Source organism: Vulpes lagopus, chromosome 3 (genome assembly GCF_018345385.1).
Source record: "Vulpes lagopus strain Blue_001 chromosome 3, ASM1834538v1, whole genome shotgun sequence".
In the NCBI taxonomy this organism is placed as follows: domain Eukaryota; kingdom Metazoa; phylum Chordata; class Mammalia; order Carnivora; family Canidae; genus Vulpes; species Vulpes lagopus.
The window spans coordinates 127141062-127167527 of NC_054826.1; the positions used below are offsets into that span (position 1 = coordinate 127141062).

General features: G+C 61.5%; 6 protein-coding genes and 1 long non-coding RNA gene across 8 annotated transcripts; 4 read left to right on the forward strand and 3 right to left on the reverse strand.

Annotated features, from left to right (window-relative positions):
• Window positions 1-1481, forward strand: LOC121486554. The gene is made up of 4 exons (XR_005986684.1): window positions 1-201; window positions 318-545; window positions 705-765; window positions 1368-1481. It is a non-coding gene; the product is annotated as an uncharacterized LOC121486554 (long non-coding RNA).
• Window positions 1482-1899: 418 nt separating this feature from the next.
• BICDL2 (BICD family like cargo adaptor 2) lies at window positions 1900-9249 on the forward strand. The gene is made up of 10 exons (XM_041750365.1): window positions 1900-1957; window positions 3082-3377; window positions 5967-6182; window positions 6315-6431; window positions 6508-6654; window positions 7469-7660; window positions 7762-7911; window positions 8302-8432; window positions 8576-8696; window positions 8810-9249. Exons 2-10 carry the CDS (start codon window positions 3096-3098, stop codon window positions 8969-8971), a joined length of 1518 nt encoding a protein of 505 aa, XP_041606299.1. The 5' UTR covers window positions 1900-1957; window positions 3082-3095; the 3' UTR covers window positions 8972-9249.
• Window positions 9250-9322: 73 nt separating this feature from the next.
• THOC6 (THO complex 6) lies at window positions 9323-12165 on the reverse strand. Its single transcript, XM_041750366.1, has 13 exons — window positions 11973-12165; window positions 11293-11408; window positions 11120-11184; window positions 10926-11029; window positions 10804-10841; window positions 10665-10713; window positions 10484-10555; window positions 10288-10390; window positions 10151-10200; window positions 9995-10057; window positions 9787-9897; window positions 9569-9703; window positions 9323-9480 (listed from the first exon to the last, which is right to left on the reverse strand). The coding sequence occupies exons 1-13, from the start codon at window positions 12009-12011 to the stop codon at window positions 9400-9402; spliced, it is 1026 nt and encodes a 341-aa protein (XP_041606300.1). The 5' UTR covers window positions 12012-12165; the 3' UTR covers window positions 9323-9399.
• On the forward strand, window positions 12040-13738 carry HCFC1R1 (host cell factor C1 regulator 1). Of its 2 annotated transcripts, XM_041750367.1 has the most exons (5): window positions 12040-12173; window positions 12413-12521; window positions 12821-12877; window positions 12995-13123; window positions 13361-13738. In XM_041750367.1, the coding sequence occupies exons 2-5, from the start codon at window positions 12427-12429 to the stop codon at window positions 13494-13496; spliced, it is 417 nt and encodes a 138-aa protein (XP_041606301.1). In that variant the 5' UTR covers window positions 12040-12173; window positions 12413-12426; the 3' UTR covers window positions 13497-13738. The 2 variants fall into 2 exon arrangements, with proteins under 2 accessions (XP_041606301.1, XP_041606302.1); XM_041750368.1 differs by lacking the exon at window positions 12821-12877.
• Window positions 13739-13983: 245 nt separating this feature from the next.
• On the reverse strand, window positions 13984-15972 carry TNFRSF12A (TNF receptor superfamily member 12A). The gene is made up of 4 exons (XM_041750370.1): window positions 15822-15972; window positions 15031-15135; window positions 14670-14804; window positions 13984-14588 (listed from the first exon to the last, which is right to left on the reverse strand). The coding sequence occupies exons 1-4, from the start codon at window positions 15913-15915 to the stop codon at window positions 14533-14535; spliced, it is 390 nt and encodes a 129-aa protein (XP_041606304.1). The 5' UTR covers window positions 15916-15972; the 3' UTR covers window positions 13984-14532.
• A 2431-nt stretch (window positions 15973-18403) lies between these two features.
• Window positions 18404-19139, forward strand: CLDN6 (claudin 6). The gene has a single exon (XM_041750733.1). The coding sequence runs from the start codon at window positions 18404-18406 to the stop codon at window positions 19067-19069; it is 666 nt and encodes a 221-aa protein (XP_041606667.1). The 3' UTR covers window positions 19070-19139.
• A 1240-nt stretch (window positions 19140-20379) lies between these two features.
• On the reverse strand, window positions 20380-21033 carry CLDN9 (claudin 9). Its single transcript, XM_041750456.1, has one exon. It carries the CDS (start codon window positions 21031-21033, stop codon window positions 20380-20382), a length of 654 nt encoding a protein of 217 aa, XP_041606390.1.
• Between the last annotated feature and the right edge of the window lie 5433 nt (window positions 21034-26466).

Sequence of the window (26466 nt, forward strand, 5' to 3'; positions counted from 1 at the left end):
GGTCCAGTCTGGGCAGCTGGGTCCAGAGGAGGCAGGGCGCTGATCCAAACGACCAAAGAGTGACTGGGTCTGCCAAGCGGGGCTGGGGCCTCCGGTGTGGACACAGGTAGATCTCTGGGTCTCCATGAGCTGGTGTCTGCTCTGCGAACCGTCGGACCTCACAGGGTGGCTGTGAGGAGGAGCTACACCAGAGCACGCGTGGTGAGTCACCTCCATGGGCCTGCTCTGGCCCTGCTGAGGGCCACCACCAGGACTCGACCCTTCCTTTAGCCCCACAACCCTATAAGTTAACAATTATTATCACCCCCATTTTACAGACTGGTAAAGTGAGGGCTGCGGAGGTTAATCAGCTAACCAACACAGGTGTGCAACCAGACTGGGATTCAGCCCGAAGCCAGGTGATGCCAGTGCGCACGAGCCAAGCTCCTTTGCTGTGTGTACTGCTTTATCGGTCTTTCTGGTTTATAGATCTATGCCCCACCCCCACCCCAGCTCCTGGGTGGCTTTCGAACCTGGGAGTAAGGCCTTAACCACTTCATCACCAGGTGAGTCCAGCCCCCTACCTGGCAGAAGGGGGGTCAGGGAATGTGTGCTAAGAATGTGTGTGGGTGGGACTCATGGTGATCCTTGCATTTCAGGGGGTCAGGTGGTGGCACCAAGGGGAGATGGAGGCATCCCCAAAGTCCACCCGGCTTTCGTTGCAGGTGCTGTGGGAAAACATGGTGGCCTCCCTTGGCCCTGCAGCCCTCAGACCTCTTTGCAAAGGTAACTGGCACCCCTACTCTATGTTGGCAGGAAACCTTGTCCCAGCCCTCCCAGGACCCAGAAGTCCCAGCCCCTAAACCACGCATCCAATGAGTCCTTGTACCGTTTTTCCCCAGGTCGGGAGTTCCAACTCCCATCTTTCTTATTTCTCTAGGACCAGGCAGCAAGGCCCCCAGACCCCCCAGACTCAGGAGTCCTGGTGCCAGCCAGGGGTGTATGGGAGCCAGCCAGTACTGGCTGACAAAAGCCATAGTACACATCTCTGCCCAACTTCATGTTCCATAAGGTCATGTCCGTAGCTTGAAGTCAGCCATGCAGGGAGTCCTATACCTCGATATTGCCAAGTCAACAATCGGGGCTTTCTTTTTCCCCTGAAAGCCTGCTATTAAAAACCAGCACACCACTGTTCCAGCCTTCCGTGTGCCCCCGCCCACCAGGCCAGGAGGCCCCCCCCCCCCGCCCCCGTACTACCCCCAGGGAGCCCTGGGAGTCTAGAGACTCCCCAACAGCCACAAGGCCATGGCCGGGGCAGCCCCCCACATGTCCCGGCTGCCGGCCCTGAATCCTCCTGGTCTCCAGCCCAGTCCTCTGTCCTTGGACAGGAGCATGGAGTCCAGCCTCGAGTCCAGTTCGGAACCATACAGGCCAAGGCCTCAGCGAGGGAATCTGCATAAGAGCGTGCACCCCAAAGTCACACTGCTGTGGTTCCCATTCAAGTTCTGCCAGTGAGCCCCAGCAAGTTAGGGCACCCCCTAGCCTCGGCTTCCGCACCTGTAAAATGGGGATCATAGTTCCTGCTTCATTAGGATGTTGTAAAAGTAAAGTAGTTGTGTCCATAAAAGAGCTTCCTTAGCAGGGTGCTTAATATGTTCTATTCGTCCCTGTCGTTCTCATGCTGTCCGATTCCACAGGGCAGTTGGGGGGGAGGGGGCGAAGTCTGTGCCAGGCGCGGGGTCCGCACCCTACAGGCGCTCAGTTCACGGGGCGTGGCTTCCGACGGCAGCAGGTCAGTGGGTGCGGGGGAGCCCGCGGGAGGCCGCAGGCCGCAGCCCGGCCATTCGGGCCGCCAGGGGGCGCCCCAGTCCCGCCCGCGGCACCGCCCCCTCACCTGCGCTGGCCCCGCACCTGGCACCGCCTCCGGAAGAGGGGATCGGGGACTGCGGGGACCTTGGAGAGAGCGCGGCGGCGGCGGGTGAGAGCCTGGGGGGCGCCCCGGGCTGGCAGGGTCGGGGCGCGGGCGCCGGGGCACGGGGAGGCCTGGCCTGACTCCTGGGCCCCGCCAGCGGGGGCGGCGGCGGGAAGGCGGTGGTCGCTGCGCTTCAGGCGCGGGGGTCTGGGGGCTGGGGACTGGGGGGTCGAGTAGCTGGGGGCCCAGATGCCTGGGTCGGGGTGCCCACCGGCAGCTCGGTGCCTGAGGCGGGGGACAGGGGTCGCCCCCGGGACTCCGGAGCGGGTGGGGTCCACAGGGGCCGTGTCAGGGGGAGACTCGGGGTCCCCGCTGGGCTGGGACTACCCGGACCACGGGTCCCGCGGGTAGGGCTGGGCTCGGACACCTGGAGAGGTGAGAGGAGGAGGGACAGGTGTGTGCATGTGTGTAGGGAGTGGGGGGCTTCCAGAGGGCTGGAGGGGGGCCCTGCCCTGGAAGTCTGCTGTGTGGTCTCCCTCTGAGACCCTGGACCGCTGGGCCCTGAGCAGCCCCCAGAGAGTGCCACCAGGCTGCCGTCCCCCGGGGCTGGCTGGGAAGTAAACAGAAACCTGGAGTGGCCGGGCAGCACTCTGCTGGCACAACCTGTTACCTGGCCCTGCCCTGGGCCTGCCACCTGGGCCCCGGAAAACTGGGGCCAACACTCCAGAATGGGAGGACCAGGTCTGCGCACCTGCGTTCCCAAGGCCGGTATTCTTGGGAGGGGAAGGGGCTGCGCTCATCTGAGTCCTGAGTCTCTGAGAACTTGGTTTCTAGGAAGAGTTTCCCTGCTGCTGAGGAGCTGGGAGCCAGAACAGCTGAGGCGTGGGAAGTGGGGGGACACTCTCAGCACGGTGACCTGAGGTCCTGGGGCACCCGGGCACAGTTACCTGGGGGCAGAGGATGTCTGCCAAAGGCAGCTCGTTTCCTTGTGCTCCTTGCCTCAGTTTACCCCGGGGACATTAACGGAGCTAGGTGGCCAAGATACAGATCATTAACCCTTTGTGGCCCAGGGAAGCCCTGGCTGCAGGACGGAGAGGGCCAGGTCTTGACCAGCAGGGGGCAGGTCCCCCTGGCTGCAGAGTAGAGTGTGCTGTAGCTACCTGTCCCCACTGACCCACCTGTGCCCACAGACGCTGCAGGTGCCATGAGCTCCCCCCAAGGACCAAGCTTCCTGTCGGGGCTGCTCTCAGGAGGTGCCTCCCCCAGTGGCAATGAGGGCTTCTTCCCCTTTGTGCTGGAAAGGAGGGACTCCTTCCTGGGAGGGGGCCCAGGGCCAGAGGAGCCTGAGGACCTGGCCCTACAGCTGCAGCAGAAGGAGAAGGATGTGCTGTTGGCCGCGGAGCTTGGCAAGATGCTTCTGGAGCGCAATGAGGAGCTACAGCGGCAGCTGGAGACACTGAGCACCCAGCACGCTGAGCGTGAGGAAGTGAGCTGGCTGCAGGGGCAGGGCCGGGCGGGGGCTGTGGACAGGGAGGAGGCTCCAGGCCGGTGGGCAGGGGGAGGACGGCCAGGCAGGGGATGCCTGCAACTGGATTCAGGACTGGGCTGTCTTCCCGGGAGTATTCTCCATGGTGTAGGACATGGGCTCTGAGGTCAAGTCCAGATGTGGGTTCAGACTCTGCCTGGCTGTGTGACCCTGGGCAAGCCACCGGCCTTCTGTGAATCCTGGGTCTGGCTCCTCAGCAGGATGGCAGAACCCCAGCCAGCAGTTACTGAACACCCGCCCTGCCTGGCTCTGGGTGAAGCCCTTTCCATGCATTACCTCCACCGACTCTCACCTAATCCTGTGATGTAGGAAGAAATCCCCCCTCTGCCCAGGCTGTCCTCAGCCACAGTTATTCTGGGGGGTCACATCTGGCCCCCTAAACACCCCAGGCACCACCGATTCCAGCATCCAGGTAGCCCCAACCACTGCCCCGAGATGGGCCTGGGGAGCTTATGCCCCACACCCCCTCCCCAGGCCACCTAATGGGCATCTCAACATAAGCTGCAATCCTGATTCTCTGCCCCCATCACGTGTGGTCCTCATCCCGGCTTCCTACCTCAGGACCAGAGCCCGAGCAGCTCATGACCTCGCTTCTCCCCCGTGTGCAAGCGCTGTGGATCTTGCCTCTAAACTAGATTCTTTTTTTTTTTTTTTAATTTATTTATTCATGAGAGACACGGGGTGGGAGGCAGAGACACAGGGAGAAGCAGACTCTACACAGGGAGCCCGACGTGCGACTCGATCCCGGGTCTCCAGGATCATGCCCTGAGCTGAAGGCAGCACTAAACCCCTGAGCCACCCGGGCTGCCCCTAAACTGGATTCTTAATCCTCCCACTTCTCATGGTCTTTCCAGCTACCAAGCTAGCCGCAGCCAACATTGACCCAGCCCCGCAGCCACCTCCACAATTGTCCCTCCCTTCCACACTCTGCCCCCTGGAGCCCATTCTCCGTGCTCCATTCTAAGGCAGCCAGAGGGATCTCCAAAAATTGCAAATATGATCACTTCGGTCGTTGCCTAAAATCTCCCGGCAGCTCCCCATCACATTTACAATGACACAGACTCTTCATCAAGGCCTGACAGTCCCCAAGTGCGGCCTCGGCTGCTGCGCCACTGTCCTCCCACAAGACCTCTTTGCAGGGCCTTGAGTAACCTGCGTGTGTTCTCAGGACCTTTGCACTTGCCATTCCTCGGTGTAGTCCTCTTCTTTCCTGTGCTTTAGGTGTGAATTCGAACATTGCTTCTCTTTAAAGGACCCCAACCTACTCCTGTCCGTTTGCCTGTGACTCTCTAGACTCAGCTGCTGGAGGCAGGGAGCTTGGCGGTCTCACTGACTGCAGATAGCCAGACCCCACAACAGGAGGAGCTCAGGAAACACTGGGCGAGTCGCCACATGGCTGGAACCTGGAGACATTAAGGGAGTTGTCTAACCACAAAGCAGCAGCAGAGCGGGGCACCGTCCAGGACAATTGGATCCTGACCCTGGGGAGTCCAATCCTAGAGCTGTGTTGCTCCCCAATATTTTTTTTTAATTTTTTTTTTTTTTAATTTATGATAGTCACAGAGAGAGAGAGAGAGAGAGGCAGAGACACAGGCAGAGGGAGAAGCAGGCTCCATGCACCGGGAGCCCGACGTGGGATTCGATCCCGGTTCTCCAGGATCGCGCCCTGGGCCAAAGGCAGGCGCTAAACCGCTTCGCCACCCAGGGATCCCGCTCCCCGATATTTGCTTAAGAGTTTGGCCACCTGGATTGGAATCCCTGCCTCACTAATTTACTGTGTGTCCTTGGGCAGGGCCTTCAACCTCTCTGAGCCTCAGGCTCTTCATGTATAAAATAAGCACATTAACGATTCTAACTGTGGTTGATTAAATGAAATGATACCAGGAAAACAGTAGCAACAGGCCCGGCAGGAGCGCCTGCTAATAATTGCAGCAGCGATACGGTCAGTACCGTATCGAGTTTATTGAGAGTTTATAGGGGGGGGTGGGCCGAAGCTGCCCCCCCACTTGCTGCCTCCCCAAGCTGGGGACCTGGGCGTGCCAAGAGCGTCCCCCTGCTGGTTGGACAGGTTTTGGGGAGGGCACGTAGAGGCACAGAGCCCAGGCGGGGCTGGCCAGGGTTAATTAGAGGGAGCTGGCCAAGAGGCGCTGGGGGTGAGGGGCTGAGCAGAGGCTGAACCTCCAGAGCCCCTGGAGCATCGGTGTGTGAGGCCATGGGCCGGGGCTTCCATTCTGCCAGACTGAGACGCCAAAAACGACGCCTGCGATCTCAGCTCCAGAAGCCCAGGCAGCAGCCAGAAGTGAGTGGGCATCGGGGAGCCCCGCTCCTCTCCGGTCCCGGTCAGCTCCTCCTGACCTGGAAACCCTCCTCCCCAAGACTCTGCCTTAGGCTCCCTGCCTGCTCCTCCCGCTGGCTTCCCCACTTGGCGTGTCTGTGTGTCTGTGTGTCTCGGCCTGCTCGGACGCCCTCTGGGTCCGCGTGCTTACTGCCTCACCTCCCTGTCCCTGACTCTGTGTCCCTGCCCCACAGCGGCTGCAGCAGGAGAACCATGAGCTCCGCCAGGGCCTAGCAGCCCGGGGAGCCGAGTGGGAGGCCAGAGCGGTGGAGCTGGAGGGGGACGTGGAGGCCCTGCGGGCCCAGCTCGGGGAGCAGCGCTCAGAGCAGCAGGACAGCGGGCGTGAGCGGGCACAGGCCCTCACTGAACTCAGCGAACAGAACCTCCGGCTCAGCCAGCAGCTGGCCCAGGTGGGAGCACGCTGACCCCACGTCCCCAGGCAGGACCAGGGCAGATGGCTGTGTCCCCGTGTGGGGGTGGGTGCACTGGGCTTGGTGGTAAGGCTTGGACCAGAGAGGCCTCCCCCGCCTTCCCCTCTACAGGCCTCCCAGACTGAGCAGGAGCTTCAGAGGGAACTGGATGGCCTTCGGGGGCAGTGCCAGGCTCAGGTCCTGGCAGGAGCAGAGCTGAGGATGCGGCTGGATAGTCTGCAAGGGGAGGTGAGTCCCAGCTGGGGCTGGGGGCCGTTTGGGGCTGGCCCAGCACTTCCCCTCCAGCCCTGAGGTCTTTCCCCAGAACCAGATGCTGCAGAGCCGCCGGCAGGACCTGGAGGCCCAGATCCGAGACCTGCGTGAGGAGGTGGAGAAGGGCCAGGGCAGGCTACAGGCAACCCACGAAGAGCTGCTGCTGCTGAGGCGTGAGAAGCGAGAGCATAGCCTGGAGGTGACCAGTGGGGCTGGGTGGGGTGGGTGCATCTGACCAGGGCATTGACCACTGCCTCAGGGCTTCCTGGGAGATGAGGCCAAGCTGGATCACTGGGAGCCCCAGAAGCTGGGCCAGGAGAGCCTGGGCATTAGCCAAAGGGCAAGTGGGAGCCTCAGAAGGGTATTGAGCAGGGGTGGTATGCTTTTAGAGGGCATCAGAGCCTGGCACTTGGGAGGCCAGGGCGGAGGCTGGGGCCAGAGATGACCAGGACTTGGACTAGGTCTGGGGCAGTGGAGATGAGCAAAAGGAAATGACAAGAGGCACCATGGCCCGATGTTCCAGGTCTTTGTGGTCAAATAATATGGGCTCTTATCCCCACACCCCTTCTTACTATTGTGGGACGCCCAGCCTCAGTTTCCTTGTCTGTGTGATGGGATGGGAATGGTAAAGCGCCGCGGTGAGGGTGAGACACGAGTAGGGCGCTGGATGACCCATTAACGAGTTGGACCAACCGGTTGGGGGAAGGGGAGGGACTCCGCCAGGTGACCTGATGGGGCGGGGCTGGAGGGAGGGTGATGGGAAAATTTAAAGCGAGGGCACCTGTCCGCACCCTGCTTTATAGATGAGGAAATTGGTATCCGCCCCGGGGGCAACTGCGCGCCCTCGGCCGCCGGCGGTCCGGAGAGGTGCCAGCCGGTGGGGCGCAACGGCGCGCGGGCTGCCCGGCTCTCGGTGGCGCGCCGGCGCCCCCAGCAGGTCGAGGTGGGATGAGGCCGCCGGGCGCACGGGGCGGACTGCGCATGCTCCTGTCCGCCTGTCTGTCCCTCTGCAGCTGGAGCGCGCGCGCTGCGAGGCGGGGGAGGCGTTGAGAGCGCTGCGGGGACTGCAGAGGCGCGTCTCGGAGCTGGAGGAGGAGTCGCGCCTTCGGGACGCCGACGTATCGGCAGCCTCACTGCAGTCGGAGCTGGCTCACAGCCTCGACAGCGGCCAGGACCCGAAGGCTGAGGCCCGCGGAGCTGCCCCGGTGAGCTGGCGGCCCCCGGCCCCCCGTGCCCTGCAGACTCCGCCGCGCCCCCTTCGCGCAGGAGGTCCGACACCTCGCTGACCCATCCCTTTGGTCAACAGAACACTCCGTCCCCCGAGATCCAAGAGGCGTTCAGCCACCAGCCTTCGCCCCAAGAGGAGAGCCTGGAGCCTCCCAAGAAGCGAGCATCCCTGAGGCCAGGGGAGATACTAGAGGAGAAGGAGGCTGAAGTGGCCCGGCTGCAGGATGAGGTGTGGGAGTGGGAGCATAGCGCTGGACGCGGAGCCCGTCCCAACGCCAGTTTCTCTTGCCCATCTACACCTCTGAGCCTGCGCCCCTCTACCTGGATCTATCTTCATCCCAACAAACCTGTAGTCATGCTTCAAGAGCTGGCCGTACGCCACCTTTTCCAGGAAGACTTCCTGGACCGCATTCCCCTCCTTGGTCCCACCTCCTAGTGCTTTCCCCAGCATCCTTTCTGCAGACTTACACCACCCAACCGACCCTGCCCCACCTCACCCTGCGCCAGCGGGGGGGGGGGGGGGGGGGCGCTCAGCTTGCTCTCCAGCACAGGCTGCGGGGAGGGTCTGTGGGGCTGGCGGAGGGCCTGGCTGCCCCTCCTCACCTTTCCCTGCCCACAGGTCGCGCTGCAGCGGGCAGAGCTACAGTCTCTGCGGGAGGAGCTGCAAAGGCAGAAGGAGCTGCGGACGCATGGCGACCCCGACGAGGCCCTCAGCGGCGCCCTCTCGGACCGGGACGAAGCTGTGAACAAGTGAGCCTCTCCACCGTCCACCCCGGCCTCCGCACCCACCAGCGGCCCTCCGACCCTGTTTTCGGTGTTAGCCGCACCGCTCCCGTCCGGGTCCGGCAGCTCCCGCCACCCCCGGGCCCACTCTCTGCCCCTCTTGCCCGCAGGGCGCTGGAACTGTCCCTGGAGCTCGGCCGCGTCTCTCTGGAGCGGGACTCGCTCTCCCGGGAGCTGCTTCGCACTATCCGCCAGAAGGTGGCGCTGACGCAAGAGCTGGAGGCCTGGCAGGTGAGGGGCGGGGCCTGGCGGGGGCGGGGCCGGCGCCTGGGAGGGGCGGCCGACACGCGGCCACGCGGCCACGCGAACCGACTGAGCCGTCCGGCCCCCGGCCCCGCCCGCAGGACGACATGCAAGTGGTGATAGGCCAGCAGCTGCGCTCCCAACGACAGAAGGAGCTAAGTGCGGCGGGAGCCGCCCCGCGCCGCGCCGCCACGCGCTTCTCGCTGCTCCTGGGTCCTGGGCCCGCCGGCGGCTTCCTAAGCAACCTCTTCCGAAGGACCTGAAGGCCGGGCCATGGGGGCCGCCGGTGCCTTCTAGCTTCCTTTCCTCTAATGGCCCTGAGCGTCTTCCAGAGGGGGCTGGTGCCCTCCCCACCCCGGGAAGCTGGGCAAAGGCTCGTTGGGAGCAGGGACCAGCTTTGGGGGCCAAGGGCCCCAGGTGGGTGGCGGGGCAGGTGAGGCAGAGCTGAGTTTTGAATCTCTATCGGTCTATATTTTCTAAGGGCCTGGTGCGCTGCAGGGCAGGGATGAGGGTGGGTATTTATGTATCAAGATCAAACAAAGTAATATATAAAAATCATGACACCAACTCAGCCTCCATTCTTGAGAAGAACATGCATGGAACAATAGCCTAAAAATTTACTTATTTTATTAAATCAGAAAAAAAAAGCAATCTAAATCCCTGGGATGGATGGAAAGGGTGTTGCCAGATGTCAGAAGGACAGGGAGAAGGCGCGGTAGCCGAGATTGGTGAAGACATCTACTCGGCAGCTGTTACCTGCGGCTGTCAGGACCTGGAAGCAGGAGGGCAGTGGTTGGCATGTCCACACACACGTGCCCTACCCACCCCCATGGACCCCCACAGCCCCTTGCAGGACCCACCTTGCACTCGGGTGCTGCTGGCTGCTGGTTGAGACTGAGGCTAAGCAGCCCTGGGGAAGAGCCAGGCACCTGTGCCTTGAGCTCCCCACTCAGCTGCCACTGGTTGACACAGCGGCCCTGGCCAGCTGACAGAATCTGGAGGGCAGGGAGGGAGTCGGGAGTCAGGACTGGAGAGGGGTACTGGGCAAAGGTGGCAGAAGCAAGACAGAGGGCCTCACCAGGTCCTGGTAGAAGGTGACATGTTTCTGTGGCACCCGTATGGGGAAAATAGTTGTGGGTGTGGAGGATCGGAGGTGCCAGAGGGTAAGCGCTGGGCCTCCTCCGCAGACCTGGGCAGAAAGGTGGGGGGCCCCAACCACTGTGAGCATAGGCCCTCAGTTGGCAGGGCCCGGAGTGGTCACCCATTCTGCACTTTGCCCCGCTTACCATCCAGTCTGAGTCAGTTGCCAAACAGCCGATCCAACGCCCATTGTGTGGCCTCGAGCACTCCTAGGGATGAGGAAGAGAAGAGAGAAGGAGATGAAGACACAGAGGATGCCCAGGGCGGTGAAAGGGAGGACAGGGCCTGGTACGTGCCCTTACCTCATGCTTATATACCTCGATGGTCTGGACTTCCTTGGCTGTGCGGAGGTCTGTGCGGGAAGAACCATGAGAAGCATCCTGCTCGCCCCAGTCTCCCTTGCCATGTTTCCCTCCAACCAGACACTACGCTAACCTACCCCAAAGTCGCACAGCTCCATCCTCTCCACCTGACAGCACCTCGGGACTCCGCTCCCGCAGTGCCAGGCAGTGGACATAGTCTGTGTGGCCCCGGAGGGCCCGCTGCAAGAGGAAGCCCAGTGTCAGGAGGAGATCCAGGAAGAATGCCCCTACGACCATCCAGCCCTGACCACCCCAGCTCCATGGCCTTCTCACTGTGAAGGTCCCGGTCTCAAGGTCCATCGTATGCAACTGACAGTCTCCCCCTGCCAGGATGAGAGAATTCTCCTGCAGAAGAGGGAAGGGTGGAATCGCAAGTCAGCATCAAATCAGGACAGGGAGAGGGAAAAGGCTTTAAGTTTGGGCAGGGCAGAGCCCCGGTACAAAGGGCTCAGACCTTGGGGATGAGAAGCAAAGCATTGATCTCAGGCACTTCTAGGCTGGTCCTGGGAGAGAGAAAGCGAGGTGAGCTCTGGTGAGGCAGTCCCTTCACCCCCAAGTACCTTCTACCCATTACCCACATGGCCCTCGCTCACCTGTATGGGGGCTGACGCCGCCACAGCTCCTTACAACCCTTGGTGGAGGGAAATGCTACATGAGGTCAGAGGCTCTCTGGGACCAGGCACCCCAGCCCATCCCCCAATTCCACACTCCTTACCTTCTTGAGGATCTCTGCCCAAAGCCAGGCCTTCACTTCCCCATCCCCAGCACTGAGCAGATGTCGATCCGTGGAGACCATGCTGTAGACCGGCCCATCATGGGCTAGATGGAAATGAAGACCCTGAGTGACCCTGTCCTGCTGCCCTCCCCTACCTGGGGGTTCTCTAAGCCAGACACAATGGCAGCACCCACCTTGGAATGTCACCACTGGCTTCTTACTTTCTTCTTTGGCCTCAGAACTCAGAGCAGCAGACAAGCTGAAGGAATAGGGGAGGGGAGCCTGAGAGTCAGAAGCCGAGGGCGCCAGTGCCAGAGAGTACAAGTGCTAGAACTACTACTGGGTGGTGAAGCAGGGGTGAGGGTACCTGAAGATGGCTATCTGCCCGTAATTGTTGCCAGCTGCCAGGAACTTCCCGCAGGGGGAGACACTCTGGGAAAAAATGGTCATGTGGAGCCGCTGCAGAGCCTGAAACACTTCCATCTGTGGGGAGAGACTGGATGAGGGCCACCTGGGACATCTAGGACTCGAGATTCCGACTCCCTCCTGCCTGCTCGGCTCTCCCACAGCCCAGATCTCGCAGCCGGCCTTTAAGGCGCCCCACCAAGTGGGTGCCTGCGCGTATAGCCCAGGGGTTGGTCCAAGAACAGGGTGAGGAAGTGGGCAGGTGAGGCAAGACTTCTACGAGGACCCTGGCAAGCGCCCAGGCTGGCCCCCAAGGTTCCTCAAGGTCATATGGAGCTCCCAGGGGACTTGGTCACAAGTGTCCGAGCTACTGCACCTAAAGCTTCGCAGACAACTGTCTCATACAAAGCGCTTAACACATGGCTCCGTTTCCCCAGAACAGAGAAATATACTGACTTCTAATCCCTACCCTCCCACTTTCATATTAGGTCCCTAAGATCCTACTGGGTTACCCTCCCGCTCCCGGGTCAGAGTCCGAGTCCCGCGCAAAACAGGGCTCAGGGCACAACTCCCTGCCTGCCCCTTCCGAGCCGGGCATGGACTACAAACCCCAGAAGGCGCCGCGCACCACGCCCGCCTCACCTGACCCAGAGGTACCGCGTGTGGCACAGCGCGCTCCATCTCGAGAACTACAAATCCCAGAGTGCTCAGCGCGACGCAGCTTCACGAGTCCGAACGTGCCCGCGAGAGGATCCCCTTCTCGGCGCCGCACGGCCCCAACACCGCCAGCCTGTCCGGCGCGAAGGCAACCGCCGAGTACTCCCCAGAGCCTCAGGAGCCCAGGTGACCGCCGCGAAAATTCCCAACACTAAGTGGCGCCCCACCGCAGCCCCGCTACGCCAGATTCCCCTCCCCCCCCCACCAACCCGACCTGAGCCGACTCGCTTTCCAGCCGCGCGTCGCTCGTCTTCCGCGCCTGCGCGGAAGCTCGCCGTTGCGCGCGCCAAAACCCACGCCCCGCGCGCTGGACCACGCCCTCTGAGGCTCCGCCCTGTCCCCCGGATCCCACCCTCTGTTCGCAGGACCCCGAACCCAAATGATTCTGCAGCAACCCCTGGAACGAGGCCCCCCAGGCCGGGCCCAGCGCGACCCACGGGCCGCGTCGGGGACGCCCCGAGCCCAGGACGTGAGGTGTGTGTAGGGGCACCGGGTGGGTCTGGCTCAGGGACCCAGGAGCTTTGGCCGGGGGCTCAGGGCTGGTCTGCAAGATGACAGGCGGTGGGGCAAATCGGCAAGGCTTGGGCATAAGCCGAGACTGGGCTGAGAGTTCCAAGGCAGGCTGCTGGCAGGCCTGGGAGAGGGAGGTGACTAGGTGTCAACTGAGACGAATGGCCTGGGGGCTTCTCGGCTTAGAACTGCAGGCACTGGAGAGCAGATCCTGGGGATGGGGCCAAGAGGGTGGGGTGCACCTGGATTTCTTTTCTTCCCAGCTCCCCTCTCCGAGGAGCTGTGCCCATGAGCACCAAGCGGCGCCTGGAGGAGGAGCAGTGAGTTTGGGGGCAGGGAGGGACTCCCAACAAGACCTCTGTCACCTTAGGTCCCCATCAGACTGTCACCCATGTGAATATCCCAGCCTGCCTGTCTTCCTTCCTGTCTCTCCCCAGGGAGCCCTTGCGCAAACAGTTTCTTTCTGAAGAGAACATGGCCACCCACTTCTCTCGACTCAGCCTGCACAATGACCACCCTTACTGCAGCCCCCCCCTGGCATTCCCCCCATCTCTGCCCCCACTCAGGTAGGCACCATCCACTGACCACCGGCTGGGCCTTCTGGAGGTTCACACCCGATCTTTGGAGCCAATGTCTAGGCCCTGCCTCATCCTGCTATTTTTAGCTTCTAGCCAACCTCTGTTGTTTCCCCTCTTGGCTCCTTGGAAGGTGCTGGCAGCCCAAGAGCTCTTAGGGACCTGGACCTGGTGGGAGGTGGCTCTTCCAGGCCAGCCTCAGCCCCATGCTGTTATTTCCTTTAACAGGAGCCCTTGCTCTGAGCTGCTTCTCTGGCGCTACCCTGGGAATCTGATCCCTGAGGCCCTCCGGCTGCTGAGGCTAGGGGACTCCCCTACCCCTCACTACCCTGCAACCCAAACTGGGGAGATGATGGAGTTCTGAGTGCTGGTGGGCAGAAATACTGCCCACCCTCCCTCCCCACAACAGAGAAGACCAGCATTCCCACTAAGGGATCAGCTGTTCCGTGTATTCTCCAGACCAGGCCTCTGGGCCCCAGGACCTACCCTCAACAGAGGAGGACACTGAATCCCACAGAGCCCTGGGGTGGGAGGGGCAGAAGGGACAGGAGCATGAGAAGGGGGGCACTTCCCTCCCTAGAAACTGAATAAAGATTGCTGAGCAAATAAAGGCTTCAGTCTGGAACCCTGGGGCCTTTGGGAAGGAAGGTGGGAAGGCTGGAGTGCTGGATGGTTGGGGTTTCTCAAAATCTTCCCTGGAAAAAACGGTCAGGGCCTGGCTAGGTCCAGGCAGGCTGGGCTCAGGCATTGAGAATGTGTGAGTCAGAGCCTCACCCCCGCCCCCGCGGCTGACTCACTCCTCCCTCCAGCTCTGGGAAGTCGGGCTGGGGATCATGCCACACTCCGAACCATTTAAAGTTAAAGATTCTTTTATTAATAAATTCTCCCTCCCCTCCAAACTCTCTCCCCAAAATAAATATTTCCCCCCTTTGGGGGTTGGGGGGGACAGTGTCTTAGGGTCAGCCCCCCTAGAGGGCCAGCCCCCTAGTGTTAGCAACAGGTCCCTAACAACCCAGACAGAGACCCCAGGGTGGAATTTCAGCACATCTGAGTGGGTGGGCCTGGTGTTGTCTGGCCCTCAGGTCAGCCTGGCCCTGAGGCCATGGGGGCAGAGGGAGGGACCCTTTGTGCAAATGCTGCAGTTCCTTAGTGTCAGCTGTCTGGTGAGCCAGGTGGTCTCCTTTCCTGTCCTAGAGCCAGAGATAGGGCAGTCAGACACCTTGGAAGTCTTCTCTGAAGCCTGGGCCGGGGCCTCAAAGAGGTGATTCACCAGTCCTCCATCTCCACACCCCTGTGGTTGGAAGAGTCTGGCTCTGTTACTGGGGTGAGGAGACTGGCTCCAGAATGAATGAATCAATGAATGAGTGGGTGGGGCCTGGTGCTGGCAAGGGCTCTCACTGTCACTGGATCAGTGCGACGCCAGGACAGCCCTCACCGCCGGTCTCCTCGATGGGGGCTGCAAGATAAGAAGAGGGGTGGTCAAGAGCAGGGGTGATGTTGAGGAATGATGGGGGGTGGGGTGGGCTGGCACACTTACTGGTAAACTTCTCTCTCCTGCGGCACCGTCTCCAGACCAAGAAGCCAGAAAGCAGTCCCAGCACGAGGGCGAAGCTCAGAGCACCCCCCAAGATGGGCCACAGCAGAGGGAAGGAGGCTGGAGGGGCCGCAGCACCTGAGGGCGGGGCTCCGAGTTAGACCTCGCCCCTCTCGGTACCGGCCCCGCCCCCCCTTGAGCCCCAAGCCTTTCCCCGCCGCGGCTCCCGCCCGGATTCGCTCCCCACCCCACCCCGCCTCCCACCCCCCTTCCCGATTAACCCCCCAGATCTGAAGCCCACTGCTCCCCGTCCACCCTCCGCTCCCATCTGCGGCCCGCCTACCCCCGCCCCGCCCCCACTCACAGCCCAGGCAGAAGTCGCTGTGCGGTCGCGCCGGGCACGACGCGCAGTCCATGCACTTGTCGAGGTCCGCGCTCCAGGAGCTGCCGCGAGAGCAGGGGGTGGTGCCTGGGGAGGGGGCCGCGGGTCAGAGCTGGGGCGGGGCACTGCTATTCTGGGGGCTGAGGTCAGGGTCGGCCGGCTCGAATAACGTGAGTCACCGGCGCTCTCCCCGCGCATTCCTCACAGGTGACCGCACGGCCCGACAGGGACTCGGCAGCGCAGGGGAGAGGGGGGCCCAGCGCGAGACGCTGTGGGGGGGCGGTCAGGTCCCCCCCCACACACACACCCCCCGCAGCCGGCGGGTGACTCACTCCTGGGCACCGGGCCCGACCCCGGTCCCTCCCCCCGCATAGCTGGGCACTGAAGTCACCGGATGGAAGGGGGCACCCCACATGGTATAGGGGGTACAGACCCCCGTGCTCTTCGACCCCTGGGGCTACACAGACCAGGCACTGAACAGGCTGGGGGCGTGCTCTCTCACCCAACGAGACATGCCGCCCTCAAACTTTCTCCCGCTACTTCCGAGTGTGGACTTAGGACAGAAGCCGCCCCCACCCACCTCTGAACAGGGGGGAAACTGAGGCCAGGACTGCGGATGAAGTCCGGAGCGGGATGAGCCTCTCCTGGCCGGGGAGGCGGTGTCTGAAGACCGCCCAAGCCCAGATCCGCATGTCCGCCCAGTTCGCCCCAGTTCAGTCCCGTTCTCCGGCTCCCTGGCCCCGCGGCCTCCCGCCCGGCCCGGGCCCGCGTACCTGGCACTCGCTCCCCGGCCGCCGCGCCCAGCAGGGCCAGCCCGAGCCCCAGCACCAGGAGCCGCGGTAGCGGACGCAGCGGGCCCAGAACCATGGTGCGCGTCCGGCGGCCCCGGCCGTCTGAACCCGCCGCGCTCGGGCCAGGACGGACAGCGGCCGCCCCGCCTCCGCCCCCGCCTTCCGGGGCGGCGCCCTCTCTCGGCCCGCCCGGCGCCCGGCTCCTGGACGCCCCGCCCCGCCCGGCCGGCCCGCTGCGTTCAGGCATTCGCTCAACCAACGCTAGCGCGGTGCGCCAGCGGCTGGGACCCCGCAGGTCCGCAGTCCCGGCCCTGCCCTGTGGATGCTGAAGTCCGGGAAGTTGGGGGGGTGGGAATCAGACACGAAGCACCCGCCTCAACGATAACTGCAGCTTTCTTAGGGGCCCCGGGGTGTGATGATAACAACATAACCAATAATAATAATAATAATGTCTTTAATTTCTACCTTAGGACATAGCTACACAGTAAAATGTGGGCTTGCTGTCTCCAATTTTGCCGAGTATGAAGCTGAAGCTTGGGTGGGTTAGGTGAGTTCCCGGGGTCCCCACTAGGAAGTAGCAGAGTCCAGAGCCAGCTCCGTCTGGCTCCAAGCCCCGGGCCCTGGGCCCTGAGCTTCTGCGGGCCCGGCCTCAGCCGGCTGAGGTCCCGGAGCCTGGGCCACAGGCAGGCGGGGCGGCCCCGGGCTCCAGCGACCCCAGCTGAAGAGGCTGGGATTCGCGCCCCGGCGGTCCGGAATGGGGTCTCTGCCCCTCCCCGGGGCGGTGGTCCAGTGACGTCACTGCCTCTTTAAGACCCCCCGCCTCCGCCCCGGCCACACACTCGGCGGCTCCTACGAATCCTGGTGGGCCTCTTCGCAGGTGAGCCTGGGGGTGAGGGGAAGAGGCGGATTCCGCGAGGAGTGGGGTGCAGGGGGCGTGGCGGCGTGGGTGGGGGTGCGTGCAGAGAACCTAGACTAACCTGGTGGCGGACACCGGGCACAGCCCCCGGGCGGGGTCTGCCTGGAGCCGCGGAGCTCCTCAGGTCCTTCTGCAGCCACGGAAGGGTTAAACGCTCCTCCCCCCCCCCGGGACAAAGGCATCGAAACCCGGGCGCCCCTCCCCCACCTGCGCTGCTCTCCGGGGCGGGGCTCCCCTCCCCCTCCCTCTCCCCGTCCCCCTCCCCCTCCCCTCCGGGAGCGGACCCTGCTGATCTCGCGGCCATTAAGCCCGTCCCGCAGCGCGGCTCCGGGGCTGGGGGCCCGCGGACCCTTCCTCTGGTCGGACTCGCAAAGGAAATAGGGCTCGAGAGCAGGAGGGGGCGCCGTCGGCGCAAGCCGACTCCGCGGTGTGCTGAAAGAGAAGAGGTCGAGGGAAGGGGTAGGGTCTTGGAGGTGCGGGGCAGGTGCGGGGCGCGTGCGGGGCGCCTGGGCGGGCCTAACCCGGCCGGAGGCGCGGAGGGCCGACCCCGGGGTCGGGATGAGCGGGGTCTTGCCGTCCGATCTCCCCCGAGGTCATTACCGCGGGTTTGGGCGGGATGCACAGGAGGCGAGCCCGCTCCGGCCTCTGGCCACGCTGCTGGGACCCGCGCGAGGTTAAGTCCAAATCGTGCGCGGGAACTTTGGGTAATGGAGAGCCACAGCCGGACCCTGAACAGAACCGCCCCGAAGCCAGCCACAGCATTAAGTGGGATGTGAGGGGGCCCCGGGGCTGCCCCAGAGGGACCGGTTCACTGGACACACTCCAAGGGTTTAGGTCCTTTTAGCGGAATTGAGTCCTGAGACGATGGCATTTGGGGCAAGAAGGCACAAGAAAATGTTCCCAACTTTGGAGGGTATGCTCATTGTGACCCTGGAGGGGGGGGCACACAGCCTTGGGGAAGGAGTGATTTGGGGGGTGTTTTTTCCCTTTGGGTTGCTTTGTTTTATTTCTTCTGCTTCTCTAGAGTTTGACTGTAGCAAGGCTAGGGAGGCGGGGTCACCTGAGACACAAATGTCACTACCCGCCTGGGGATACAGAACCAGTGAGGGGTTTGGACACTGCTATTGGGTAGTGGAAGGAAGCCTGGATCTCTGATCTTGATGTTGAAACTGACAGGTTTGGAGCCTGACAGTCATGGCCAGAACCAACCCACCATCTGAGTCCCAAGGAGGCCATCTGGAAATTGCCCTCTGTTTCATCCTTTTTTTGCTACTTTGCTGTCTGATAAACGTACGCAAAGTGCAAAGTGGCTGGGACCATGGACTAACATGGGTAAAGGCTTTGTGTCTCATTTGCCCTCAAAACGGCCAGGCCTGGGTGACAATCGCATAACCAAGGTAAAAAATTACACACTAAACATTAAGTGTTTGTTTTCCCCATGAGAAAATGAGGCTCGAGGAGTGTGCCTTGCCCATGGTGTCCTTACTCCCTGGGTTTGTACTCTCTCGGTGCTCTGTGCGGTGGCCACGGCGTGTGGCATGAGAGTTAGCACTCACTGGGAACAAAGGGTCTGGACCAGCCTGTCCTCTCTCTCATGAGTCTGCTTCCTTGGTCTCTCAATGCAGCTCCTGTCCCCCTCCACCTTGCCATGGCTTCTGCCGGCCTGCAAATCCTGGGGATCATCCTGACGCTGCTTGGCTGGGTGAATGCTCTGGTGTCCTGTGCCCTGCCCCTGTGGAAGGTGACCGCCTTCATCGGTAACAGCATCGTGGTGGCCCAGGTGGTGTGGGAGGGGCTGTGGATGTCCTGCGTGGTGCAGAGCACAGGCCAGATGCAGTGCAAGGTGTACGACTCCCTGCTGGCGCTGCCCCAGGACCTGCAGGCTGCCCGCGCTCTCTGTGTCGTCGCCCTCCTCTTGGCCCTGCTCGGGCTGCTAGTCTACCTCGCTGGAGCCAAGTGCACCAACTGCGTGGAAGACAAGGACTCCAAGGCCCGTCTGGTGCTAGTCTCTGGGATCATCTTTGTCATCTCAGGGGTCCTGACCCTGATCCCTGTCTGCTGGACGGCCCACGCCATCATCCGGGATTTCTACAACCCCCTTGTGTCAGACGCCCAAAAGCGGGAGCTGGGAGCCTCCCTCTACTTGGGCTGGGCAGCCTCTGGCCTTTTGTTGTTGGGTGGGGGGCTGCTGTGCTGCACCTGCCCCTCTGGGGAGTCCCGGAGCTCAAGTCATTATATGGCCCGATACTCAGCATCTGCCGCACATGCCACCTCTCCGTGTGCCCCCGAGTACCCCACTAAGAATTATGTCTAATTCTCAGTCTAACCCCCTGAGCTGGAGAAATCGTGATGGTGATTTAGACAGCTTTGGGCTTGTATTTTATCTTTTTTGCTTTTTGGGAGAGGGTTTTCTTTTCTTTTCTTTTCTTTTCTTTTCTTTTCTTTTCTTTTCTTTTCTTTTTTTTCTTTTCTTTAATTCATTTGATAACCAAGAAACCCAAGTCTCTCATGGGCTCTGCTGTTGGTATTTCTCACCTTTGGATGAGGGAACCAAGGAGGTGATGCTTCAGAGTTTCTGGATATTTCTCCGCCCTGGACATCCCCATCGTGGAGGCCAGCCTGGAGCTGTGGGCCAACATAAAGGCTGCCTGCTGTTCAGGTGCTTTCAGCCTGTCCCTTACTGGTTAGGCCTCTGGCTCTTGAGCATTTAGAAGAGCAGATGATAAGTCACCAGAGAACTGTCCGCCTTCAAGTCTTCTGACCTCTGACTCCACTATCTTGAGCCCTGTCCCAGCTGTGCTGTAGACCCCTGACCCTCTCACCTTTAGCCCCCGCACACTTCTGCCGTGCTTCCCCCACCACACACACGCACCAGTTTTGCTAAATAAAGCTTGTCTTATTTTGTTGCTTGCTTTGGGTGTTGCTGGGGGGCTGCTGAGTGCCAGTCTGGCAGGGGGAAGAGGGAAGCACAAATGGCTCACCCTCCTTATCTTTGGACCCCCCGTGGCAAGGGAGGGAAGGCACCCACTGGACAGGTCCTGGAGCGGGCCTTGGACTGACAGCCCAAGGGAAGACCACCTGGTCTTCCCTGCCTGATCACAGATCAAAAGAGCCAAGGTACAAAATTCTGTTTATTTCCAACTAGCAGGTGAGCAGAGAAGGTGGGGCAGGTGATTGGCTGGGACTCCTGGCCTGGATCTCTGGATGCAGGTGGTGGCCAGGCTGGAGAGGACCCACCCCAGGGCAGGGATCCCCTCCTTGGTTTGGAGCCAGAGACCTGCTGCCCTTGGGGTGAAGCCCAGGTGACCTCAGAGGAAAAGGAGGGCCAGCCCAAGTGTGGACCACGGAAGAAAGCAATCTGTCTGGGGGTGGGGGCAGGGGCAGGCCAGTGTACCCCATCTGCTCTGGCTCTGCCTGGGTGGAGGCAGGAGAAGGACTTGTGGGGACCCCATTGGAGAGGGTCAGGGTTCAGCTCTGTAGTCGGGCCTGACTGGAGCTTCAGGGAAATGGGTTTCGCCCACGGGGGAATGGGTTGGCAGAATGGAGCCAGACAGCAGGGCATCCAGCACAAGGCCAGGGCTCATGAGGTCAGGGCTGAAGCAGCGGGCTTCCAGGGACACCACCTCACACGTAGTCCCTCTTGTCCAGCCCAGACGCCCCCGAACGGGAGGGGATGGAGTAACCCAGCCTGGGGCCTCGGGGCCGGTCCATCTGGGGTGGAGGGCACGTGCAGCAGAGGAGGCCCCCGCCCAGCATAAGCAGGGCGGCAGCGGCCCAGCCCAGATAGAGGGAGGCCCCCAGCTCCCGCTTGAGGGCCTCGGCCACCAGAGGGTTGTAGAAGTCCTGGATGATGGCATGTGCGGTCCAGCAGACAGGGATGAGCACCAGGAGGCCCGAGAGCAGCAGAAGGACCCCTGCGGTGAGCACAATTCGGGCCTTGGCGCCTTCATCCTCCACGCAGGTGGTGCACTGGGCCCCTGTGATGGCCACGAGCAGCCCGAGCAGGGCCAAGAGGAGGGCGACGACACAGAGGGCGCGGGCAGCCTGCAGGTCCTGGGGCAGCGCCAGCAGGGAGTCGTACACCTTGCACTGCATCTGGCCTGTGCTCTGCACCACGCAGGACATCCACAGCCCCTCCCACACCACCTGGGCCACCACGATGCTGTTGCCAATGAAGGCGGTCACCTTCCACAGGGGCAGGGCACAGGACACCAGGGTGCCCAGCCAGCCCAGCACAGCCAGGGTCATGCCCAGGAGTTCAAGGGCTGTTGAAGCCATCTGTCCCCTCAGGTCTTCTGAACCTTGAACAACCTGGCTGACTCAGGGGTGGGTCGGATCCTGCAGGGTGGGCGTCTTGGCGCCCAGCGCAAGGAGAAGTCCGCGTCCTCGGCAGGACAGTCCTCACATCTGTGGGCCTCTTGCAAAGCACGTCTCTCCGAGCCCCTCACGGGTGTCTCTCTCACCCCGACACGCACAGGTCAATCTCACAGTCCTGCTCCAGCCAAGTCGCAGTGTCCCCTCCAGGGGCCCGTTGCCTATCCGATGCCCAGTGGCTGCTCCTCCTGCCACCCTGCTGTCACGTCCTGGCCGCCGCCCGCCTGGCCCAGCTTGCAAAGACCCTCCAGACCCACCTTCAGGCTGAGGTCCTGCCGGCAGGTGCAGCTTCACACTGAGCAGCGCACCCTCTGTGGGTGTCACCTGGGGACTCAGACGGCTCCCAGGTGCAGGCGGGGTTTTGAGGTGGAGGCAGAGGGAGGGGCGGCGGAGCCGAGACTGGCGGAGGCTGAGCTACTGGGAGAAGGAGGGGCTGGGGGTGGGATGGGGAGCCTGGGAAGGGGTGCCGCCACCGGGAACCAGACGAAAGGACATCCGTGCTTGTGGGGATGCAGGGACAAAAGAAAGGAGAGGCTGAGGACCAGCTGGGGAGTAGGCAAGGGTGAGGGCGGGGCTCCAGTCGGTGCTGAGAAGGGAAGTGGAGGTTCAGCTGCCTCCTGAGCCGCAGCCTCCGCCCCCAGCAACTCCTCCCTGTGGGCTTTTCATTTTGTGTTGCAAACACACCCAGCTCCCCCAGTATCCACACCCCCAGCCCAGCTCCCGTCCCCCTGCCCGCCCCAGGAAACTGATCCGTCTCGAGTCTCAGCCCAGTGGCCCCAGCTGCTCTCAGGGGCCGGCCCCGCCCACACTGTTCCCCTGGCAACAGGTGCCTGGCGCCCAGCTCAGGTGGCATAGCCCAGGCAACGGCCTAGAAACCACCCCCCCCCAACTTCTACCGCAGCTCAGGTGTGCCCTTCCTACCCCCAGATACTGAAACTGAGGGCTGAGCCACCGAAGGTCTCCAGGGGCCGAGGCATAAAGAGTCGTCTGTGGAAGTAGGGGAGGGGCGTGCAGAGGTCTGTGATGAAGGGAAGAGTGGCGGAGACAGGAGACCCAGATGGGGGTGAAGCCCCAGGACCCAAGTCTTTTCCACGGGGAGTAAGTGATCGCTCTGGAAGAGACCCCACAGAGGAGGGCAAGGGGGAGAAGCCCAGGTGAACCCTGCCTCACAGTCCTCAGGAAAGACCCCCTCGGAGCCTGTGACTCCCTTTGTGGGGAGCAACCTGAGACTCATAGACTACAGTTCAAATCCTGCCTCCAACAAGGGACAGATTATGGAAGGTCAAGGTCCTTAACCTCCTTAGGTCAAAGACCCTCTGTGAGAAACCTGATGGGACCCACAAACATGGGCTCCTCATTTGGGGGGTCATGAACCCCCTCAAGCCCTTTCCTAGGTTCTAGGAGCTGAAGGAAAAGGAATGGGGGGTAGGGGACACTCATGACAATTCCTTCCATTCATATACTTTCCTGGGTGGCTAACAGACTCTTCAAGGAGCTGGGCCCTTAATCTGGAAGAGCCTCTGGCCTCTATGCCTCCCCCAGGAGGGCCCACAGCCCGTCTGCCCTATGAGGAGACAGCCCCTGATGGCCCGAGGGTTCCCCAGGCACACCTCATTCACTGCACTGCTCTAGGGCCCTGGGAGCCGTGCACACTGGGTGCCTCTTCACTTGCTCCGTGGGGCTTAGCCTATAAGAGATTTTCACTTCCAGTGCTTGCCTGCTTTTGGGAATGGGTTTTAGCCCTTTTTGGAAGAGAGGCTTCTACTCTCATCAGATTTGCAAAAGGGTCAGTGACCAGAGGAAGCAGAGAGCCGCTCTCCCTAAAATGGAGACGGAGGCCAGCACCACGGAGTAGGACTGCAAGGTGAACTCTGGTGGCCTGGGCTCTTCCTGCACACACTACCTCCTCCAGGGCGGGGAGTGGGGGCGCCACTGGCAAGGGGCCGAGCCTAGATCTCTCGGAGAGGAGGGGCGGCTGAGAGGAAGGGCAAATAGAGGCAAGCCTGGGGCCTGGAGGAATCCAGACACACAGGTTCCAGCAGGTGTCAGGAGGCAGCGGTGCCCCAGCGGGAGAGGGTCCCAGCGAGCTGCCCACGGGGCCTCCAGCCGGGTCTGCCTCAGGCGCCGAGAGGTGCCGGCGGCCGCTCAGCCTGCAGCGGGGGCCGGGCCCCCAGTCGCACAGGCAGGTGTAAACCCCCAGTGCCCGGCCCGGAGGAAGTGTCCTGCCCGGGGTGGCACCGGGACCGTCGAGGTTGGAGATCCCAGTTGTCTTGGGCTCCGCACGTAGGCCCTCCGCAGAGAGGCCTGCGCTCCCTGACGTGGCCGCCCCTGGAGCCGCTGCTCGTGGGCCCACACGCGGCTGTCACCCGCCTGTCCCCGCCGGCCGTCTGGGGGCTGCTGCAGCTTCCCACCTAAGTCTATTCTTTTCCGTGTTTGTAAGACGAGGCACCGCCGTCCCAGGCCCCCAGGGCGGGTGAAAGTGGGACAGGCCGTTGGGGACAAGGAGGGACGGCCGGCAGGAGGGGGCAGCCGCGGAGGAAGAGGCGCGTCCGGCCCTCAGCCGTGCTCGGCCCTCCCGGGTCCCGGTCACCTGGACGCCGCTGGATCTGGGAGCCAAACAAAGGGTTAAAGTTGGGGCCTGGCAGGGCCTGTAAATCGGGCTGGAATGCCATTGATATGGAGAGGTGGGGACTCCCTCTGCGCGGTCGCCGCCTCAAAGGCACTTCAACACGTCCGTCCGCAGGAATCCCCACCCCCACACCTCAGCCCGGAAAGAGGTGGGGGAGGGGAACCTGTCCCGCTGCACTGCTGTGGAGGGAAACTGAGGCACGGGGGAAGGGCCGCGCCCTGTTCACTGCTTCTGGTTGAGGCGAACTGGACGTGACCTTCGTTCTCTGGGTGGGGGGGCACCCATGGGGGCAGAGGAAACCCGGATGGGGCTTAGATGGGGGAAGGGCAGTTGTGGGTTAGCTCTAGTCCTCACGTCCACCACGCTTTTATTAAAAAAAAATTTTTTTTTTAATTTTATTTGAGAGAGCACACCAGAGAGCACAAGCAGGGGGACCCGCAGAGGGGGAGGGAGAAGCAGGCTCCCTGCTCAGTGGGAGCCCGATGTGGGGCTGGATCCCAGGACACAGAGATCAGGGTCTGAGCCGAAGGCAGACATTCAACGCACTGAGCTGCCCAGGCGCTCCTCTACCATGCTTTTAGAGAAAAGTGTGGCCCAAAGACAAAGGAGGGGAACTGAAGGTCCGGAGAGCCACCATGGTGCAAAGGAGTACGGGGGTGCACTGGGGGACAACCAGCCTCTGCTTTGCAGAGGTGCCCAAGGCCCCAGACTTTGTGGGTAGAAAAGCCAGATCCCTGGGCCCCTGAACCAAAAGGTGCAGATGAATCCTCAAGGTCCCTTGACAGTTCTTACTGGGTTACTACCCATTTTACATTTTACAGACAGGGAAACAAGCTCAGAGAGCTATGGGAACTTGGCCACAGGTACTTGTGAGAAACAGGACAAGCCTGAAGGAGCCCCAGACCCTGACTTCAAGGCCCAGAGCCCAGAGCTACAGGGTGAGCTGGGCCTCCTGGTGCCTCTTTCCCCAAAGGCAGCCCAGTAGCCCCCCCCCCCCCATCCTGCCCCATTCCTCCCCAGCCTGCGATCCCTCCATCCCACACCAGGCACCCTGCACAGGACTGCATCTGGATCTGCTTTCACCCAGAGCCACCCCCCACCTGCTGCACCTTCACCCTGTGTCCCGGGCACAGACCCACAGACTGCACCATCATTGCTCACCACCTGCTCTGGGCAGCCTAAGAGACTCTGGGCCAGACCTTGCTGGGCAAGTGACAATTGCAGTCATCTCAGGTGCCTCTTGGCTGGAAAATGAAGGAAGCAGTCTGCCTCACCCACCTCCAGGGTCACTCTAAGAATTTGTGCAGGCAGGGAGCACCCCACGCACCTTGGGATGATCATAGGTATTGACTTGGCAGGAGAATATTTTGTTAACAGTATCGTGGTGGTTTCACCTGTAAACCTGATCAGACTCCATGGATCGAGTAGCAAGCAATTAGCTTTATTATCTGTCATAACTGTCAGCTTTCACCAGGCAGCAGTTGTTCATCTGGGGTTCTGAGGGTGGGGTTGCCCTTCCCCTCACTGTGGTGATATCCTTCCAGTTTACTCTGATTCTTTGCAGGGAGAGGAGAGGAGAGCCCCAGAATGTAAAGGGGGTGGAGGAAGCAAGCCAGCAGTGGGCTGTGATTCAAGAAAGGGGAAGGGGAGTCATTAGTAAGGTACTTAGTGCCTTTGGCTCCTGCCCAGGACTGCTGGGCGCCCAAGGCTCCAGGTCAGTGAGAGACAGGGTTTCAGATACAGTAGGAAGAGACCGGTCTGGAGGTGGGCCAGTGCCCCAGGGGAGAGGACACTGTCTGTATGGATCGCATGGTGGCCCCCAACAGTATGCCTGGGCTTAAACCCTGGAATCTGTGAGTGTGGCCTTATTTGAAAACAGGGTCTTTGCATTTGTATTTACATTAAGATAAATTTAAAACCTCAAGATGAGATCCTTCTGGATTCAGGGTGGACTCCACATCCAATGACAGGTGTCTGAGAGGAAAATAGGAAGATTGGAGACACAGGGTAAGGGCTGGTGAAGACAGAGGCCAAGGCTGGATGCCAGGGGCCACCAGAAGCTCCGAGAGGCCAGGAGGGATCCTCCCCTAGAGCCATGGGGCAGCACAGCCCTGCAGCGCCTTGATTTGGGACTTCTGAGATGATAAATTCCTTTTTACTTCAAGCTGCCCAATTTGTGGCGATTTGCTACAGCAGTCACAGGAAATTCATATACTGCCTTTCTTGCTGATGGGTTCTCAGCTCTCAGAGGTCCCCCAAGGTCATTCTGGCTTCCTGATACCACTCCTGAGCTGCTGCAGAAGAGCACACTGAGATAGGACTTGTGCCTGGTTACCTGAGCCGAGCCACCTGAGTAACAAAGGAAATGTTTATTCTGACTTGCACAGGCTGGGGAGAATCTGGCAATGTGGGGGTGGAGGAGAGGCCAGTAAAGGTGGGGAGAGCAAAGGGGCTTCCTTTCATGAGTCACCTTGGGCGCTTTCCTGCCGGCGGGGGATGACCTAGCCCTTGCCTGTGATGCTGTGGCTCCAGGGCCCAGTATCGGTCGTCCATCAGCACCGCGGCTTTTCCGGGGCACCCAGGCCTGCAGAAGAACCCTGGGCTCTATTTCAGTTAAGTGTGACTCAAGACTTGGAAGGCAGCGTATGGGTCTCGCAGAAGCCATCCACACATAGTGGGTCAGGGCCTTAGTCATGCACCCAGACTCT